We start from the raw sequence: 20623 nt of genomic DNA, 5'->3' as shown, positions 1-20623 counted from the left end.
TCATATAAGAAATAGCAGGAGTAGGTCATTCAGCCCCTCAAACCTGCCCTGCTGTTCAATAAGATCATGGCTGATCTGTCCCAGGCCTCAACTCCTCTTTCGGGCCTGCTCTGCATACCCCTCGACTCCCCGAGATTTCAAAAATCTATCTACCTCCTCAAATACATTTAGTGACCTAGCCTCCACAACTCTGGGGTAGAGAATTCCAGAGATTCACCACCCTCTGAGAGAAGAAATTCCTTCGTACCTCAGTTTTAAATGCGTACCCCCTTTATTCTGTAACCATGTCCCCTAGTTCAGGATTCCCCCACCAGTGGAAACATATTCTCAACATAAGAACTAGGAGCAGGAGTTGGCAATTCAGTCCCGCGAGCCTGCTCTGCCGTCCAATATGATTATGGCTGATCTCATCTTGGCCTCAACTCCACTTTTCTGCCCGTTCTTCATAACCCTTCAACCCATTACAAATTAAAAATCTGTCTATCTCCTCAAATTCACTCAATGTCCCGGCATCCACCGCACTTTGGGGTAGTGAATTCCACGGACTCACGACCCTTTGAGAGAAGTAATTTCTCCTCATCTGTTTTAAATCTGCTACCCCTTATCCTAAAACAATGACCTCTCATTCTGGTTTGCCCCACAAGAGGAAACATCCTCTCTACGTCTACTCTGTTAATCTCCTTAATCATCTTCTCTACCTCAATTAGATCTCCCCTCAACTCTGGGGAGTAAAGGCCTAAACTGCTCAATCTCTCTTCATAAGACAAATCCCTCATCTCTGGAATCAATCTAGTGAACCTTCTCTGAACTTCCTCCAGTGCAACTACATCCCCCCTCAAGTAAGGGGACCAAAACTGTACGCAATACTTCGGGTGCGGTCTCACTAATGCCTTGTACAGTTGCAGCAACACTTCCCTACTTTTATATTCTATTCCTTTAGCAATAAATGCCAAAATTCCATTTGCCTTCCTTATTACCTGCTGTACCTGCATACAAGCTTTCAACGAATCATGCACGAGGACGCCCAGATCCCTCTGCACCAAAGCACTCTGAAGTTTCTCTCCATTTAGATAGTTTGCCTTTCTATTCTTCCGACCAAAATGGATAACCTTACACTTAACCACGTTAAAACTCCATCTGCCAAATTTTGGCCCATTCACCTAACCTATCCATATCCATTTGTAAATTTCTTATTTCTTTATTGCAACTTACTATCCCACCTATTTTACTGTCACCTGCAAATTTGGCTATAGTACCTTCTTTCCCGAAAGTATTGTGCAGCAACGGTGAATTTAGAAATGGTGCTGAATTTATAAAAAAAAGGGGCGGCACAGTGGCGCAGTGGTTAGCACTGCAGCCTCACAGCTCCAGCGACCCGGGTTCGATTCTGGGTGCTGCCTGTGCGGAGTTTGCAAGTTCTCCCTGTGTCTGCGTGGGTTTTCGCCGGGTGCTCCGGTTTCCTCCCACATCCAAAAGACTTGCAGGTTGATAGGTAAATTGGCCATTATAAATTGCCCCTAGTGTAGGTAGGTGATAGGGAATATGGGATTACTGTAGGGTTAGTATAAATGGGTGGTTGTTGGTCGGCACAGACTCGGTGGGCCGAAGGGCCTGTTTCAGTGCTGTATCTCTAAATAAAATAAAAAAATAAAAAACTCTGCATCCAAGTCATTAATATAGATTGTAAATAGCTGGGGCCCAAGGACCGAACCCTATGGCACCCCACTCGTTTCATCTTGCCAATCAGAAAAAGACCCATTTATCCCAACTCTGTTTTCTGTTGGTTAGCCAATCCTCTGTCCAAGCTAATAAATTGCCCCTGACCCCATGTGATCTTACCTTGTGTATTAACCTTTTGTGCGGCACCTTATCAAATGCCTTCTCGAAATCCAGATAAACTACATCTACAGGATCCCCGTTATCCACTTAGCTTGTTACAGCTTCGAAGAACTCGAGCAAATTAGTCAAACATGAGTTATCCTTCATAAAACCATGCTCACTCTGATGGATTGCATTTTGACTTCCTAAATGTCCTGTTATTACTTCCTTAATAATGGATTCTAATAATTTCCCAAAGACGGTTGTTAAACTAACTGGTCTATAGTTTCCTACTTTCTGCCTCCCCTTTTTGAATAGGCGTTATATTAGCTTTTTTCCAATCCATTGGAACCTTTCCCGTATCCAGAGAATTTTGGAATATTATAACCAATGGATCCACTATCTCCACTGCCACTTCCTTTAAGATCCTAGGATGTAGGCCATCAGGCCCTGGGGACTTGTCTGCCTTCAATCCCAGTAGTTTGCTCAGTACTTTTCCCAAGTGATTGTTCAAAGTTCCTCTCTTTCTATAACCTCTGCATTACCTGATACTACTGGGATGGTAATAGTGTCCTCCACCATGAAAACTGAGGCATAATACTGATTTAGTGTCTCTGCCATTTCTGTGTTCCCCACTATTAACTCTCCTGTCTCATCCTCTAAAGGACCAACATTCACTTTAGCTACTCTTCCCTTTTATATACTTATAGAAACTTTTGCTATCCGTTTTTATATTTTGCGCTAGTTTTCTTTCATAATTTACCTTTGCTCTTTTTATTACTTTTTTATTAACCCTTTGTTGATTTTTAAAAGTTTCCCAATCTTCCAGCCTGCCACTGGCCTTTGCACTATGGTGTGCTGTAGTTTTTGTCTTTGTTATCCTTAACTTCCTTGCTTAACCATGGATGTTTTTTCCCCCTCTTAGAATCTTCCTTCCTCTCTGAAATATATTTTAGTTGGGAGGAATTGAATATCTCTTTAGACATCTGCCACTGCTCATCAACTGTACTACCGTTTAGTCTTCCTGCCCGGTCCACTAATGCCAAATCTGTCCTCATGCCTATGTAATTACCTTCATTTAACTCCAGAACGCTAGTGTGGGACTCCAGTTTCTCGCCCTCAAACTGAATTTGAAATTCTGGCATGCTATGATCACTTTTCCCTAGAGGATCCTTAACTATGCGATCATTAATCACTCCCACCTCATTACACAATATCAAATCTAGAACAGCCTGCTCCCTGATTGGTTCCACAGCATATTGCTCCAAAAAACAATCTCTAATACATTCAATGAACTCTCCCATACCTTTCTTACAAACCCCCAGTATTTTCTGGTTAATACTGTACCCCACTACGGGACTACTGTTAGGGGACCTATAGATTACTCCCAGCAGGGACTTCTTTCCCTTGCTATTTCTTATTTCTACCCAGACTGATTCTGCATCTTGATCTCCAGTGCCTGTATCATTTCCCACTACAGCACTGATTTCTTCCTTTACTAACTAAGCTACACCACCTCCTTTTCCTTCCTGCCTATCCTCCCGAAATACTGAATACCCTTGGATATTCAGTTCCCAAACCCGGTTTTCCTGCAACCACAACTCAGTAATTGCCACTAAATCATACCAATTCGTCCCGACTTGTGCTGTTAACTCATTTAATTTATTCCAAATGCTTTGTGCATTCAGATACAAAGCCTTTAAGTTTGTTCTATTATCAAATTTACCTACTGTTGTACGATTTTTTGGTGCAATATGACGTTCACACGTTCTGTCCCTTTTATTTTCTGGTAACAATCAGCCTTATCACTAACCTGCAATCCTACCTACTCCTTTAACTTTGACTTCCTAATTTTCCATGCAACTGAACCCTACACCCAACTATTTAGTTTAAAGACATCTACCCTGTCAAGCCCCCTTAGAATCTTATATGTTTCAATAAGATCACCTCTCATTCTTCTAAACTCCAATGAATAAAGGCCTAACCTGTTTAGCCGTTCTTGATGAGACAACCCCAGGAATCAGCCTAGTGAACCTTTTCTGAACTGCCTCCGTTGCTAGTATATCCTTCCTTACGGAGACCAAAACTGTACGCATTACTCCAGGTGTGGCCTCACCAACGCCCTGTACAGTTGTAACAAAACATGCCTATTTTTAAACTCCAACCCCTAGCATTAAAGGCCAAAATTCCATTTGCCATCCTAGTTACATGCTGCGCCTGCATGCTAACGTTTTGTGTTTCATGTACAAGAACATCCAGATCCCTCTGTACTGCAGTATTTTGTAGTCTTTCTCCATCTAAATTATCTGCCTTTCTATTCTTCCTACCAAAGTGGATGACCTCTAACGACCGACCGCTTCTGTCAAAGCCCCCAATCACAATATACGATTCTGTTTGTGGTGGGACCAACGCACTGTTAATTCAATCCTGTTGCTCCACAGATCGGCTAACATATCATTTAAAACTTTCCAAATTAAAGAAAGACACAGCCAAATTGTACTATCTATTAACCCCCGAATGCAGCTAACCAAACCACATGTCTTTAAATCAACAAATTAACTCTTTTTAAAAAAATTAGAACTAAATTCTTAAACACTGAAGATATAAACAACATTTAAAATAGAAAAATTATGCTCCTTGCAAATTTACAGTCCAATGTTGCTTGAAGTCCTCATGGAATGTTGCTTTCCTTCTCCAGCGAAGTTCAACAATTAACGACTTGCAGACATTTTCAACAAAATCTAGCATTTTCGCAATGGCAGATGTTAAGCTAACAGGTCTATAGTTTCTTGCTTTCTGTCTCCCTCCTTTCTTGAAAAGGGGTGTCACGTTAGCGGTTTTCCAATCCGCTGGTACCCTACCGGAGTCCAGTGAATTTTGGTATATTACACCCAATGCCTCCACTATCTCTGCAGCCACTTCTTTTAACACCCTTGGATGCAGACCATCAGGTCCTGGCGACTTGTCTGCCTTTAGTCCCATCAGTTTGTCCAGCACCTTTTCCCTCGTGATAGAAATTGTTACACGTTCCTCCCTCCCATTTACACCTTGCTTATCTATAATTGTCGGGATGTTTATAGTGTACTCCACCGTGAAGACCGAGGCAAAATATTGGTTTAAATTATCTGCCATTGCCCTGTTCCTTGTTATTAATTCCCCAGTCTCATCCTCTAAGGGTCCCACACTTACTATAGCTACTCACTTCCTTTTTATATACCCGTAGAAGCTCTTACTGTTTGTTTTTATATTTTTTGCCAATTTCCTCTCATCAATTTTCTCCCTCTTTATTAGTTTTTTAGTCATCCGTTGCTGGTTTCAAAAAAAAATTCCCAATCCTCTGGCCTGCCACTAGCTTTTGCTGCTTTGTATGCCTTTATTTTTGATTTGATACTCTCTTCCTTAACTTCCTTTGTTATCCACGGGATGGTTCATCGTTCTCATCGAGTCCTTCCTTCTGACTGGAATAAATGTTTGCTGAGTGTTATGAAATACCTGCTTAAAAGTCTGCCACTGCTCATCTACTGACTTTCCCTTTAGTCTATTTTCCCAACCCGCTTTAGACAACTCTTTCTTCATACCTCTGTAATTGCCCTTTTTTAATTTGAAGACACTGGTTTGAGACCCGAGTTGCTCATCCTCAAATTGAATTTGAAATTCTGCCATGTTATGATCGTTTCCCCCAGAGGATCCTTAACTACAAGATCTCCAATTAATCCTACCTCATTACACATTACCAAATCTAAAATAGCCTGTTCCCAGGTAGGTTCTGCAACGTATTGTTCTAAGAAACAATCCCTGATGCACTCTACAAATTCGTCTTCCATGCTACCCGTGCCAATTTGATTTGTCCAGTCTATATGCAGATTAAAATCACCCATGATAATTGCAGTGCCCTTCTTGCACACCTCCATTATTTGCTGATTAATGCTTTGTCCTACAGAGAGGCAACGCCTCGGAGGCCTGTAGACCACTCCCACCCGTGATTTCTTTCCTTGCTATTCCTTATTTCCCCCCAAACTGGTTCTACATCATGATCTATTACACCTATATCATTACTCACAACAGCACTGATCTTTCCCTTTAATAACAAAGCTACCCCACCTCCTTTTCCTTTCTGCCTATTCTTCCAGATCATCGAATCTCCTTGAACATTGAGCTTCCAGTCCTAGTCATCCTGCAACCACGTCTCTGTGATAGCTATCAAATCATACTCATTTATTTCTATCTGTGCCATCAGCTCATCTAGTTACAAATGGTACGTGCATTCAGACAAAGAGCTTTAAGCTTTGACTTTTTAAACCATTTTTACCTACTCTTTCTAATTTCTGCTATACTCTTATGCTTGTATTCTCTGTCCCTTCCTGTCACACTCTGATTAATGTATGCCCCTTCACTACCCTATATTTTTGCTCTCTCGTTACTTTTTGACTTTTTAAACTTCGCTGCAATTGAACCCTCTTTCCCCCCTCCCCCCCTGCAAAAACTATTGAGTTTAAAGCCTTATCTACAACCCTAGTTATACAATTCGCCAGGACACAGGTCCCAGCATGGTTCAAGTGAAGCGCATCCCAACAGAACAGCTCTCTTTCCCCAATACTGGTGCCAGTGTCCCATGAATCGGAACCCATTTCTCCCACACCAATCTTTGAGCTACGCATTTACCTCTCTAATCTTATTTAACCTATGCCAATTTGCCCTCTCCTGCTCCTGACTGCTAGCTGTTCACTTCCCCACTCGCGCCCCCCCCCCGCTGCTTTCGCTGTTCACATCCTGCTCGCACCCCCCCACTCTACCCGTGCAGGGAGTGAGCGGCGAGCAGTCAGGAGTGGCCGGCGTGGGAGGGAGCAGTGAAGGCAAGTGGCAATTGCAGGAGTGAGCGGGGAAAGAGAAGCGGTGATTGAGACGGCGATCGCGGGATGGCGCGGGTTACTGTTGTGGGTTGGAGGTGGCGATCGCGGCTATTGAGGGGGTTTGGGTTCAATTCTTTCTTTGTGTCAAATTGAGAAGCGCCATTTTTATTACTGGCAGCTGCCTAAGACCTCACAAACGGAGACGTTTCTGTCGATGAGGCTGCATTTGTGCATGTGCCACCTAGTGGTTGCATAGTCAGCAAACGCAGCCTTGATATAGCACCTTTCATGGTCTCAGGGTGTCATAAAGCGCTTTACAGGCAATTAATTACTTTTGAAGTATAGTCGCTAGGCAAACGTGGGAGTCTCTCAGCAAGGCTGAGTTGGTTTGAGGGCATATGGTCCACTCCTGCTATTTCTTAGTGTTTGTGGAATCTTTAGAGCATATGAGAATAAATGACCAATTAATCTTGATTGAGTGATAAATGTTGTCCAGGACATATTGAAAACTCCATTTCTTTTCTTTAGATAGTGCTGTTGGATCTTTTACTTCTACCTGAGCAGGCCGATAGGGCCCTGGTTTAATGTCTCATCCATAAGTCAGCACCGGTGACACTGTAGCATTTCCTGTATACTGCAATGAAATGTCAGCTTCAATTATGTGCTGAAGGCTTGGAGTGGGACTTAAACTTGTGACTTTCTGACCAAAAGGTTAAACATGGTGACTAAATTGAAGCTGAGCAAACCTGTTACCTGTATGGATCACTGGCAATAAGCACTGACTTTCATCCTGTCACTCTCAGATGAATTTAAATCAACACGAGGGCGAAAACCAGTAACCCACTGTGCAACCCAATTCCACCTGCCTCACCCGTTTCCCAAACTCAGTAACATTCTTGACTTTTCAATCCATAACATCAGATCAACAATTCCATTGACCTTAAACATGCAACTTTAAGGAGGAAAGCAAAACTTTATAGTGTACTTTCACAGTGTGTATGTGGTCAACTGTTAGAAATAACATTTTTTTAACTTGTGATTAGGGACTTAATTTAAAAGAAAAGTGAGCAGAGTAGTATTCATTGCCCTTCCAAGGCTACTGTAACTAATATGGGCAAGCTGGGTAGTCCATTTTGCTTTGTAATTTGCAACCTAATCTGTTTCCCTGACCATCTGTCCGAGAAGGTAGATTTACTGTGAGGGACGACAGATGGATTCCTGATGTGGGAATGCTTAATTTCTCAAAACCCCACCCTAAACCTTTACTGTTTATCTTCATTTTTAAAAAAGGCTTTTTAATATTTGACTATATTTCTTGAGTTTAGAGGAGTCTTTTATGCACAGCAGTGGAAATTGACCAGCTATCTTCTTAAAATTCCACCAGTTTTATAGAGATGGAGCATGAAGTGGCCTGCCTGGATATCACTCCACTGGCTGAAGGCAGCAGTATGTCACCCCTATGCTCTGTCGGTCTTTGGACAGATATTTCAGCTCGGATCCTCAAACTACCATCATTTGAAACCCTGCATAAAGAAATGCTCGGGGGAGGTAAGAGAGAGGCAGCATAACTTTCAACACTTTCATTTGTTTAGCTTTTACTTGAGCTTATTTAATTTATGGCCTTCACCATTTAAAAAAACTAATTCCAAATACGTTGTCCATTTGTTATTTATTGTAGGCCAGGACTCTGAAAGGAATTCATTTGTTGCATTTTATGTCCCTTACTATAAAGAAATCAAGGGAAATTATTAATATTTAAAGTTCCGGTTTAATGTTTTAAAATAAAGACTGGTAATTTGGCTTTTGTGGAGTACAGGTCAACTTACTGTTTGGCAATGAAGTGTTATTCTTGATGAAACCATTTCTGAGGTTGAGTAAAAATATTTGTTTTAATCATACATGCTGATTCATGTGTCTAATTGTGAGAAAGTGTGGGCAAGAGAGACAACAGCATGACCTTCGACTCATCATGAAAAAACAATGAAATCTACTGTTCATAAAATTTAAAGGGCACATCCTTACAGTTTACTGAGGGCATGATGACCATAGTTTCAAGAGAAATTATAAAGTTTTTTGTGAGAGCTGTACACAGTCCTTCTAAAGTACATGTGTTTGAGATTGATTGCAGCAATAATATATTACATTGTGGATAAAATCGTCTAGTGTGCTGAATCACAATGAATTTTTATTAGATTTCTGACTTTGAGAACAATCAAAATAAAACTTGGTAATTTTGGATTGAACTTTGTGCATAAAGTGAGACATATACTGAGGATGATAAATTGAATGAGAACATTGTCTTTCTATTCCAGAACTCTGGTAATTTCTCTACAATACTGTTGATCTGCTTTTTTTCATGTTCATATATGCACAGTATGTTGCTGTTGCCAAGTTGAAATGAGCCAAAAGCAAGCAGCTAACAAAGCGTATACTTCGGAGGAGGTCGAGGATCTGTGTGTTGAAGTCTTAAAAAAAAAAACACCACCCAATGTTTCAAGCTAGTTTAATGTCAATATGTACTTCTTTGTATTTGGTGTAATTATAACCAGTCCTAATTTACTGTTGGTTATCTCTGAAGCGTAACCACCTGCCTACTCAATTTCCTGCTATTCCTATTTTTGCAGAGATCATTCCACGGTCCATCTTGATGACAACATTTGAAGGCAGCCATTACCTGCTGTGCGCTCTGGGCGATGGTGCTCTCTTTTACTTTGGACTTGAAATAGAAACAGGTATAGTAATAGTTTCATTCACAGAGAAATGTAGCTGCAGAGGATATTTGTGTAGGCTAGTAGCAGTAGAAAGCTATCAGTTAATGTCAAAGCTTTTAGCTGATTATTTACTGGGATAAGATTTGACATCTTTACATCAGGATAAAACACAGTAGTGATATTGCCTTATAAACAGTTATGCTATATAAAATTGCTATAAAAATAAATGTTTTTTTATCATTTAAGAAAGATTTTAAGTTTGTTTCATGGTTTAGCTATATGGTGGGTTCCCCATCTCAAGTGACAAGGAGTGAAAATATTGTGCAGACATGAAGAGCTTTTATTTACTTGTAAGACTTGTTAGCAAAATTGAAGCCATTAGGATTTAAAGGGCAGTGGCTGTGGATGTGAAATTGACTATGGGGCAAAAAACAGTAGTGCTGAGCAGTTGATTTTCAGATTGGAAGGAAGCATGCAGTAGTGTTCTCCAGGAGTTGATGTTCGGACCACTGCTTTTTTTGATATTTTTTTATATATATTAAATATATTATTAACAGTCTGGACTTGGGTATATAGGGCATAACATCAAAGATTGCAGATAGTACGGAATTTGGAAGTGTAGTGAACAGTGAGGAGGACATCGACAGAACTTGGAGGGCTTTGGGGAAAGAGGAGGGCGTGGGACTAATTGGATAGCTCTTTCAAAGAGCCAGCACTGGTGAAATGGGCCAAATGATGACCTTCCGTAACTATAACTATAAGGAGGGAAAATTGAAAGGGCACTCCAGTAGTAAATTATGCTTGACGCATTGGTGCATGCATACTCAGCTTTTGTTTCACTGAGAGGCAACATTCCATCTCAGAATGCGTTGAACATTTCCATGTCAAGCTCTGCCTATGGAATAAATAAGTACTGCAGGTAAATGCTGATACTTGTGTCTGTAGATGGACTGTAGTTGTTTTTTTTCCCCATTGTCTAATATCTCAGACTGTTAGCTTTTAAAACATCAGTCAAGTGGCACATTGGGAATGCATATCAAAAAATGTTGAATCAATCTGCATTTGATGGCTCTACTAATTGAGTGACAGATGCCCTAACTTTGTCTTAGACAGCAGCCATATTAGTCTAGGTAGGTATATCAGATGTGATTAGTAGTTTGTAAATAAAAATGGAGATTTTTTAAAACAAAAAATGTTGCCCATTAACCCGCTCCACCACCACCACCCCCACCACCAATTTTGACTGACTCCCACCTAAATCTCATCTCTGTGATGCAACAGCTTCCACTACCCTCCCTGAATGGTTTTTGGTGAGCCTGTCAGTAGCTCAGTGACTCGGCTCTGGGTGCTTCTCTCACAGCTGGACCCTGTGATTGTCTCTAAATATTACAGCCCACTTGTCAGGCAAGACCTGTGATCTCACATTTGCCTCCTGTACCGGTTCTCCATCAAAGCACTCGCCCTGAAGGGCTATTGTGTGTATGGCCTTCTGTTTTAACCCCTTACCAAGCACAGCAGGCTTTGGGATGGGGCAGCTACAGCACAACTCTCCCATTTTGATATCCAACAGGGCTGATAATTGGCAAGTAACATTTACGCCACACAAGTGCCAGGCAATGACCATCTCCAACTAGAGAGAATCTAATCATCTCCCTTTGACTTTCAATGGCGCAACCATCGCTGAATTCCCCCACCGCCAACACCCTGGGGGTTACCATTGACCAGACACTTAACTGGACCAGCCATATAAATGCTGTGGCTACAAGTGCAGGTCAGAGGCTGGGAATTCTGTGGCAAGTAACTCACCACCTGACTCCCCAAAGCCTGTCCATCTACAAAGCACAAGTCACGGAAAGTGATGGAATACTTTCCACTTGCCTGGATGAGTGCAGCTCCAACAACACTCAAGAAGCTCAACGCCATCCAGGACAAAGCAGCCCGCTTGATTGGCACCCCATCCACAAACATTCACTCCCTCCACCACAGTGGCAGCAGTGTGTACCATCTACACGATGCACTGCAGCAACTCGCCAAGCCTCCTTTGAAAGCACCTTCCAAACCCGCGACCTTTACCACCTAGAAGGACAAGGGCAGCAGACGATGGACACATGACCATCTTCAAGTTCCCCTCCAAGTCACACATCTATATCGCTGTTCCTTCACCGTTACTGGGTCAGAAACCTGGGACTCCCTCCCTGACAGCACTGTGGGTGTGCGTACACCACATGGATTGCAGCGGTTCAACAAGACGGATCACCATCACCACCTCGGGGGCAAATACTGGCCTTGCTTGCGATGCTCACATCCCATGAAAGAAATAAAAAAAAAAAAAAAGTTGCACTTGTCTGTTCCTTGGCACGCTTGAAACCCCATGGCTGTGGTTCATCTAGGTCCACTCTCCCTCCTCCCAAGGCTCTCTTTCTCACCCCAATGCTGACCCATGAGCCACTTCCCTGGCAAGTTTCCATACAGCAATCCTTCAGAAGTACTGAGCAGCATCCAGCTATCTGGCTTCTCCTTTCCTTTTACACCCCTTGTAAAGCCTCTGGACTTCTATTACTGGTGGGCAGTTAGGATTGGAGTGTGGTCAATTCACAGTTTCATGATAAGTGAGAACACTAGAAATTTTGAGTGCAAGAAAGGCAGAAGCTGGAAATGGCGGCATGGACAGAGTCAAAGTGGATAGTCAAAAGCTTTTTCCCAGGGTGGAAGTGTCAGTTACTAGGGGACATAGGTTTAAGGTGCGAGGGGCAAAGTTTAGAGGGGATGTGTGAGGCAAGTTTTTTACACAGAGGGTGGTGAGTGCCTGGAACTTGCTGCCAGGGGAGGTGGTGGAAGCAGATACGATAGCGACGTTTAAGAGACATCTTGACAAATACATGAATAGGAAGGGAATAGAGGGATATGGGCCCCGGAAGTGCGGAAGGTGTTAGTTTAGGCAGGCATCAAGATCGGCGCAGGCTTGGAGGGCCGAATGGCCTGTTCCTGTGCTGTACTGTTCTTTGTTCTTTGACAGTGTATGACTTTGAATTGAGGTCTAGATTACACCTGTGCAAATTGATCCAACTGTCCTTTTGTGTCTAGCTCCATTTCATATGGAGATTACAGAAGGTGTGAGCAACCCCATTGAAGATGGGTTATAGGTTAATGTGCAAAATATAAATTTTCATAGGGTTTGTGGAATTCCATCCCCAAAGCACTGACGAAGATCCCAGAGTACTATGTAATAAAATGGACCTCAGTTATGCAGTTACTGTAAAACAATGTTACATCACGCTGTGCCCGATATGGCATGTACCTCTATTGTTGTAAAACAATGTATTCTTTGATTTAGCGAGAATAGTGTTGCAAGAGGTCTATTACTAATATATTTTTTAAAAACTGCATTGGCATGTGTTGGATATCGCATTCCAAATGTCACACTTTATTGCAGATGCAAAACAAACTTCATAAAGTTGATTACTGAATGCTAGGTGATGGTGATCTGGAGCCAAAATGCTACATTTGTAAGGGCCCTGACTGAGCAAGAATTTAATTTTGAATAACTTGAGTTTACTTAACAATACTTAAGACTGGGTTGCCTTAAAGGGCCACAGCTCCCTTCTGCATTATATGATGTAACACTCTTGCCCTTCTCAAGCATCATATCATCTGACTTGCTGCAAGCATTGCCATGGAAAATCCACAGATATATTGAAAATACTGTTACGAGTGCTTCCATTTTTTTGTTAAATTATGAGGATTTGTGTGTTAGAACTGATAAAAGATTCCATTGATGCTGGAACTTTGTGTTTTTTAAAAAGAGGTTATCAGAAGGTCTTTTGGACTGAGCTTGTAAACAACAGTTACTGGAAGAATCAAGGAGTGCTAAAAACAAGCCCTTACTGGAAGGCACCTGTCTTCAGATAATTACCCAGCAGGGGTTTTTTTGACTTGGGGAAAGCATTACAAAGAATTAACAGGTCAAGGTTTCTAGGGGTCAGGAGACTTGACTCTTGTGACACTGGTTTTGGTTTTGCTTTGGATAGTGAGTTGGGATATGGACAGTGTTAAAAAGACATTGGGAGAAAACTTGCCAAGGGAGCAAACCCCAACTCAGCTTGTTCCATCTCTTTAAATAAAAAAGCCTGCCAATTTTTCCATCTGTTTAAGAAGTGCTGAGAAGCAAGTGTAAGAAAGTGCCTGAAACCCCTGTTGCTGCATTTTTCCTGGATAGCTTGCCCAAACTGATCTTCAGCGTCGCCTGACAACTGTTCTAGGAAGGTCCCAGTAACGGCCGTTAATGTGTATTTGGGACGCCAAATCAAACAAGGGACATTTGACATCTTCCCATATTTTTTTCTTTAAGAGTTAGCAAGTATTTGGCCAAAGTATTCTTTCTGTCTGTTTTTTTTGTAATCGCGCTCTAAAGAGTAAATATCTTTTTTTGGTTAACTGGTGTATATGTACATATGTGTGTGGGAGGGGCTAAGGTAAAAAGGGAACTTTTCTATTTCTGTGTTAATGCTTTGCATCGTTACTGGTTAAGACTTGTTTTATAATAAATTGATAATTTTGTTGTTTGTTCAAGAAACCTAGTTGGTGTATTTTATTCTAGGATAAAAATAGAGTCCATGATTGACCATATCGGTAACTGGGAAAAAATTTAAATATATGTTGTGACCTGTGGAGATGTGGAACTATACAAACAGTGCACTCCTCCCACCTCGGTCGTAACAATACTCAAAATCCTGCTCATTGCCAGTGTCACAGATTCTTTATCCCAATGTGGCAATACAAATTGCTTACAGTTGAAGAAAATGACTCTATGACTCTAAAAGTTGAACTGTCCTATTCCCAGCAGTGACTGCCATCTCCCTTGAGTATGTACCACAGAGACTATTAAAACAAATAAACTTAGTTTAAAAAAAAGGTTAAAGGACTCAATGGTTGGGTGCAATGCTAAGTGTGGAACTGTCTAATAAAGGTTGGAAAGTCTCTGGTTTTATTTCTGATCTCTGTCGAATGAGCTGGGGAACGTAAGCACGCTAATTTACGTTTCTGTCCGTAGGTTAATAACGCAAAAGATTTCCCAGGTTTCCTGTTTCTGATCATTATCACGGGATCTCTGCTGAAAAATGATTCATTGGACATGATCAGACTTCACCATGATCCTGCCATTGTCATACTGTCTGCCAGTACTGACACTCTTGGTTCACCCCTATGAAGAGTGTTCATTTGTGTAAGATGCCAGAGGGTTGCAGGTGCCTTTGGAACTGTACTCCAGTATGAGCCGTGCCCTTCAGCAGAGGAAAGAAAACTGGAACAGGGAAAATGGTGTAAAATTTATTCTAATTATATATGTTAACGATGGCAATGGGCTAATGTTTTTATATTGTATTTTTAAATTAGGTTTGCTGAGTGACCGCAAGAAAGTCACACTGGGGACCCAACCAACAGTGTTGCGAACCTTCAGATCTTTGTCCACCACAAATGTCTTTGCCTGTTCTGACCGTCCCACTGTCATTTACAGCAGCAATCACAAGCTGGTTTTCTCCAATGTTAACCTCAAGGAAGTAAACTACATGTGTCCTCTTAACTCCGAGGGATACCCTGATAGGTTAGTGGTGAATTAACACAGTCTGTGGAAGGTGGAGGCACTCAAAAGATTGATTTCTTTATTGGAGGCAGTTTTCTATGTATTGTATTGAGGTTTGATCACCTCACCAGCTTCACACTACATAAACTTCACAAACACAAACTTGTCCAAAACTCCACTGTCTGAATCATATTCTGATCACTTCGGCCCTTGATCTTGCTGATCTCCACTGGCTCCCCAGCCTCTTAACAGATTGGAATCAAATCCTTATTCTCACTTAACAAATTTTTCATGGCATCATTCCACTCTGTAACTCCGTGATCTCGTTCAGCCCCATGTCTTGGTTCACAGACTTTGCTTCTCTGACTCTGGTTTCCTCTGCGTCCCATTTCTCCTTTTGCTTTATTACAGGTTGTAGAGGCTTTAGCCAGCAGAGCCGAAACACTATGAAATTGTCTTTAAAAAGCTCTACAGTTTGTTCCATCTTTAAAAATCTTCTCAAAACCCGTCCTTCCAGCCAAGCTGTCAGTCACCTTCCCTTACTCCTGTTTGCCTTTCAGTTTCCTCACATGAAACTCCTTGGGACATAATGGCACTTTAAAGGTGCTATGTGAGTGCAGATTTTGTAAATAAGTTGGATAAAAAAAGGTGATTTTGGGCCACATGAAGTTGAGTGCTTTCCAGTTTTGGAACCTGGACTCAAATCTAGCCCAATTGATATGGTTTTTTTAAAAAAAAGCAGTACCAATGATTGCAACATTCCTAAAAGAAATGAATTGGATCAGTCTCAACTCCATTTCTAGTAGGTTAAACCACCCAGTTCAAGTTGGATGCCTCAGGTGCAAGTTTTTAAGTTTCAGGTCTGCTCAATGTTCTTGTTAGTTGGTTTCACAGCTAATTAGTTTTATCTTTTTTTATATTAGTTCGTGGGATGTGGGCATCGCTGGCTAGGTCAGCATTTATTGCCCATTGCTATTTGCCCTTGGTGCGCTGCCTTCTTGAACTGCTGCAGTCCTTGGAGTGTAGGCGCACCAACAATGCTGTTAGGAAGGGAGTTCTGGGGGATTTTGACCCAGCAACAGTGAAGGAATGGCGATATAGTTCCAAGTCAGGATGGTGCGTGACTTGGAGGGGAACTTGCAGGTGGTGTTCCCATGCATCTACTGCCTTTGTCCTTCTAGGTGGTAGAGGTTGCGGGTTTGAACTGAAAAGGTTGCGGGTTCAAGGGACTGAGTGCATAATCCAGGCTGACGCTTAAGTGCAGCATTGTGGCTCAGCCTATTATTTGTTTTTTTATATTCATTCATGGGATGTGGACGTTGCTTGCTAGGCCAGCATTTATTGCCCATCCCTAATTGCCCTTGAGAAAGTGGTGGTGAGCTGCCTCCTTGAACCGTTGCAGTCCATGTGGGGTAAGCAAGCCCACAATGCTGTTAGGAAGAGAGTTCCAGGATTTTGACCCAGTGACAAGTGAAGGAACGGCAATATAGTTCCAAGTCAGGATGGTGTGTGGCTTGGAGGGGAACGCGCAGGTGGTGGTGTTCCCATGCATGCTGCCCTTGTCTTCCTAGGTGGTAGAGGTCGTGGGTTTGGAAGGTGCTGTCTAAGGAGCCTTGATGCGTTGCTGCAGTGCATCTTGTAGATGGTACATACTGCTGCCACTGTGTGTTGGTGGAGGGAGTGAATGTTTGTGGATGGGGTGCCAATCAAGCGGGCTGCTTTGTCTTGGATGGTGTCGAGCTTCTTGAGTATTGTTGGAGCTGCACTCATCCAGGCAAGCAGAGAGTATTCCATCACACTCCTGACTTATGCCTTGTAAATGGTGGACAGGCTTTGGGGAGGCAGGAGGTGTGAGTTACTCGCCACAAGATTCCTAGCCTTTGACCTGCTCTTGTAGCCACAGTATTTTATTTTATTTATTTATTTATTTTTATTTATTTAGAGATACAGCACTGAAACAGGCCCTTCAGCCCACCGAGTCTGTGCTGACCATCAACCACCCATTTATACTAACCTACACTAATCCCATATTCCTACCATATCCCCACCTGTCCCTATATTCCCCTACCACCTACCTATACTAGGGGCAATTTATAATGGCCAATTTACCTATCAACCTGCAAGTCTTTGGTGGCTTTTATGTGGCTAGTCCAGTTCAGTTTCTGGTCAGTGGTGTTTGGTGTTTCAGTTGGGCATTGAAGATTGCATGATGCTATCTGAAAAATAATATGGTTTTCTCCCAGTGTCTATTACGTACCTGCCTATCTACCTTGTGATCTTTGCTTTCTCAGTTTGCCATGTCCCTATTGATATCAGAAAACTTAATATAATTTCTCTGCACTTGTTAGCATTTACATAAATAGTTTGGACACAAGTGTTCCAAGCCCAGATTCCTGGAGCACATCCCTACCCAAAATCTGTTTATTCAAAAAACACCCATTTACCCCTATGATTTATTGGGTGGGGATATCTGGGCCCGATCATGTTTATACTTTTAACCCTCTTCACTTTTTTAAATACAGTTCTGAACATTTATCTCCAGTAGTGTCTCATCCAGGTCCAGGTAGTCAGACTGCAATGTGAAAACTGAGACAAAATATTTGTGTCTCTGCCAATTGCTCACTCTTAATTACAAGGTCTCACCTACATCACTTAAGTTGTCACCCTTCTCCTTTGATTATCCTTTTGCCGCTTGTACGTATAAAAGCTCTTCCCATTTCTCCTCTTGTTGACTGTCAATCTTACTTCGTACTCCCTCTTAGTTTTGCTAATGTCTCATGTCTCATTTTGTATAAGAATCATAGCATAATACATCACAGAAGGAAGCTGTTCAACCCATTGTGCCTTTTTTCCGTTCAAGTATCTATCCAATTTTCTTTTGAATGTTCCTTGCTTCCACAACCCTTTTAGGCAGTGCATTCCAGATCACAGCTATACTTTTTATATTTTGATCCTAAATGTATGGAACGGCAATAACCTTGGCATGTCAATAAAGACATTTGCAGCACAAATATCAAACCGAATGTAAGCTTTCTTGGGGTTGATTAGCGTTAGTGGGCGAATTAGTAAAAAAATCTCTCAAGGTTTTAAGTCTCAAAAATTATGAAGGATAATGAGGTTCCAAAAAAAAAAATCAGGAAGTCTTTGTTAGAGCTGATTCTAGGCAAGTAAGTATTAAGTTTTAACCACTGTGATTGCTTTCTGATTTTTGTCTTGCTCCTCTGTCTCACAGCTTGGCCTTGGCCAACAACAGCACTTTAACCATAGGAACCATTGATGAGATTCAAAAACTACACATCCGAACAGTTCCCCTTAATGAGTCTCCGAAGTAAGTGTTCCTCATCAACTGTGCTTCTCACCAGAAGCAAGTATTAAATTGTTTCAAGATGATAGCTCTGTGGACAGAATTAAGTACACTGAGCTTTCGTTATCTTGTGTGCAGTTGTGCAGGACTTGGCACAGGGACCACATTGCAGGTAGTAACTCTGATTAGCCAGCTTGTTACGCCATGTGAAAGACTGTTTTTGAAAACAAATTGTTTTATTTAACTGTAGTGGGTCCACTAAGACTATGCAGAGTATTCATAGCTATTTGAGGAGCTTTTCTGTCTCAAATTATGACATCATATATTGAAAATCCTTATCACAGTGAATGGTTTAACTAGGGATGAGTGGGTTAAGTACAATCCCTGAATCATGCAAATTTTTTCCATGGAGCTAGTTTGACATTCTGATTCCATGATTTGTGGCTTGAAAGTGAACATTTAAACCACCGTTAAACGGGATTTCCAGCATTTATACCTTTTTATTAAACTGTAGATTGAGTTCTGGAGTTTAATGATATTTGTGGCAGGTCATTGTGCACAACAGCTTTGTTGACCAGGCTAGATATTGTCTTTAGCAGGACCATGCACTTACTAAAAATTTTCCCATTTATTTAAGATCTCCACTATGTATGAAAAGAATGAATGAAACTCAAAAATATTTGTTTGCAGTGTACCTTTGTTTATCTGTTTGTTTTTGAGACCCAAAGTATTGTTGCAAAGCTGCCAGTGATCGTGTTACACATTTATTGCACAAATTTGAATGTTGCTGACAGTTCCAGTTAAAACCTGTTGTTACAACCAGGTGAGAAAGGGATCCAGGGGTTCCCACTCAGCCTTTGCCTGGTTTAACCTTAACAGGATTTAATTTTAAAAAGTGTTTTTAGCTCCCCCTCAGTGAATCCTTGTTCACTACTTTGCAATTGCAAAGCAAAGAAATCAATCAGATAGGTTTTCTTGGATTTAAACAAGAAAGGTGGAAGTTTATTAATTTTAAACTCTAATTTGGTTAACAACTACGAATAAGCGACGCAACCACGCTAGCATGCATACGCGATAAGCACACATGCAGATAGAGACAGAAAAAGTAGAAAGAATAAAGGGGAAAAGTTTGAGGCAATAGCTGGATTTCTATTTATGGTCCTTTTGAGTTCGATGCAGAGTCTTTAGTTGCTGGTAAGTCTTGCCGTTTTGTTGGGGCCCAGTGCATGCTTTAAAACCTGTTTCGATGTAGGAGTCTTTTCTCTCTTGAGGTTTAAGTGACTTCAGTGGATCCGGAGGTTAGTGAGAAAGAGAGAGGCTGTCTTCTTCCAAGTTCAGTTGTAATTTGCAGTCTGACCCAAGCTGTCCTGTGAGCAGTTCAAAACCAGACCTGGGCCAGCAGGTTAGTTATATGACTCATTGTTTTAACAAATTCCTGCGTTTGTGGATTTCAGATCTCGCGGTGGGGGGTGGAGGGGTGTAGTGCTGTCTCTTACACTGAAAAGATGTGGATCACCATTGTCCAGACCAATCTCTGTTCATTGAATCAATGAGCAGCTCCCACCTTTTCCTAGGTGACTGTCTGTTAGAATGCAGTTTTTTCCCCCAGCCACTGCTGATGTCTGTAAACAAGTCATCTCTCTACTCCAGCAACAGTTTAAAATTAATGTTCATGGGATGAAATTAATATGCCTCATTCTTGGCAGGTGGGGGTCTTCATTACAATATTTAGTTGGAAAATGGCAGTTGATGTTTCAGTTAGTTTCCTTTGGTACAGTTATTTATGACTCTCAGGAAGCCAGTTTAGGATGTTCCTCAAAATGGCCAAATACTAACTTTGTTGAGGGCCTAGGTCACGACATTTTGATGGCAATCTCAGATCTACACTTCAATTTTGTTGTAAATTACAACTCATCTAAGAGGATTCCAAGTCACTTTTATGACCTCGAGTCCCAATGTTGCAGAGAAACTGATCCACCTGTTGCAACCAGGGCAGTATTCAGATGATTCGTCTGAAACATATAATCCAGAGTGCTCCTGGATAGCCCCAAAAATATATACTGTGGAATTTACTGACTGGGCTTGGGGTGCCTGTCAGGGGTCATTAATGAAGCTTTGCTTGTATCTAGGCAGTAGTATGACGAATGCATCTTGCCACCTTAGTATTAGTATGTGGGAACATGATTCTGTTACTCATTATGGTCAATCTGCTAAAACGAAATGGTACTTGCTGGTATTCTCAGCTGCTGTCCAGGGTAAGCACTGGTGCTGTAAAATGCTTGGTTACAAGAAGATTCCTGATTTAGACTCTGAAATAGTTTTATGCAATTTGTTGAGTCTATCCATTTTAGATTATGTGCTC

The 20623-nt window shown here is 41.5% G+C and overlaps 1 protein-coding gene across 1 annotated transcript in view; it reads left to right on the top strand.

Annotated features, from left to right (window-relative positions):
- Positions 1–20623, top strand: part of ddb1 (damage-specific DNA binding protein 1) — a 149321-nt gene that overhangs the window by 42039 nt on the left and 86659 nt on the right. Inside the window, exons 14-17 of the mRNA XM_068046122.1 lie at positions 8053–8216; positions 9293–9400; positions 14771–14978; positions 18190–18285. Of these exons, the coding sequence (XP_067902223.1) occupies positions 8053–8216; positions 9293–9400; positions 14771–14978; positions 18190–18285 (576 nt within the window). The remainder of the gene's footprint in view (positions 1–8052; positions 8217–9292; positions 9401–14770; positions 14979–18189; positions 18286–20623) is intronic.

Source organism: Heterodontus francisci, chromosome 14, assembly GCF_036365525.1.
Source record: "Heterodontus francisci isolate sHetFra1 chromosome 14, sHetFra1.hap1, whole genome shotgun sequence".
Lineage (NCBI taxonomy): Eukaryota > Metazoa > Chordata > Chondrichthyes > Heterodontiformes > Heterodontidae > Heterodontus > Heterodontus francisci.
The sequence above is the reverse complement of the archived record's forward strand: the minus strand, read 5'-3'. Positions and strand labels throughout refer to the sequence as shown.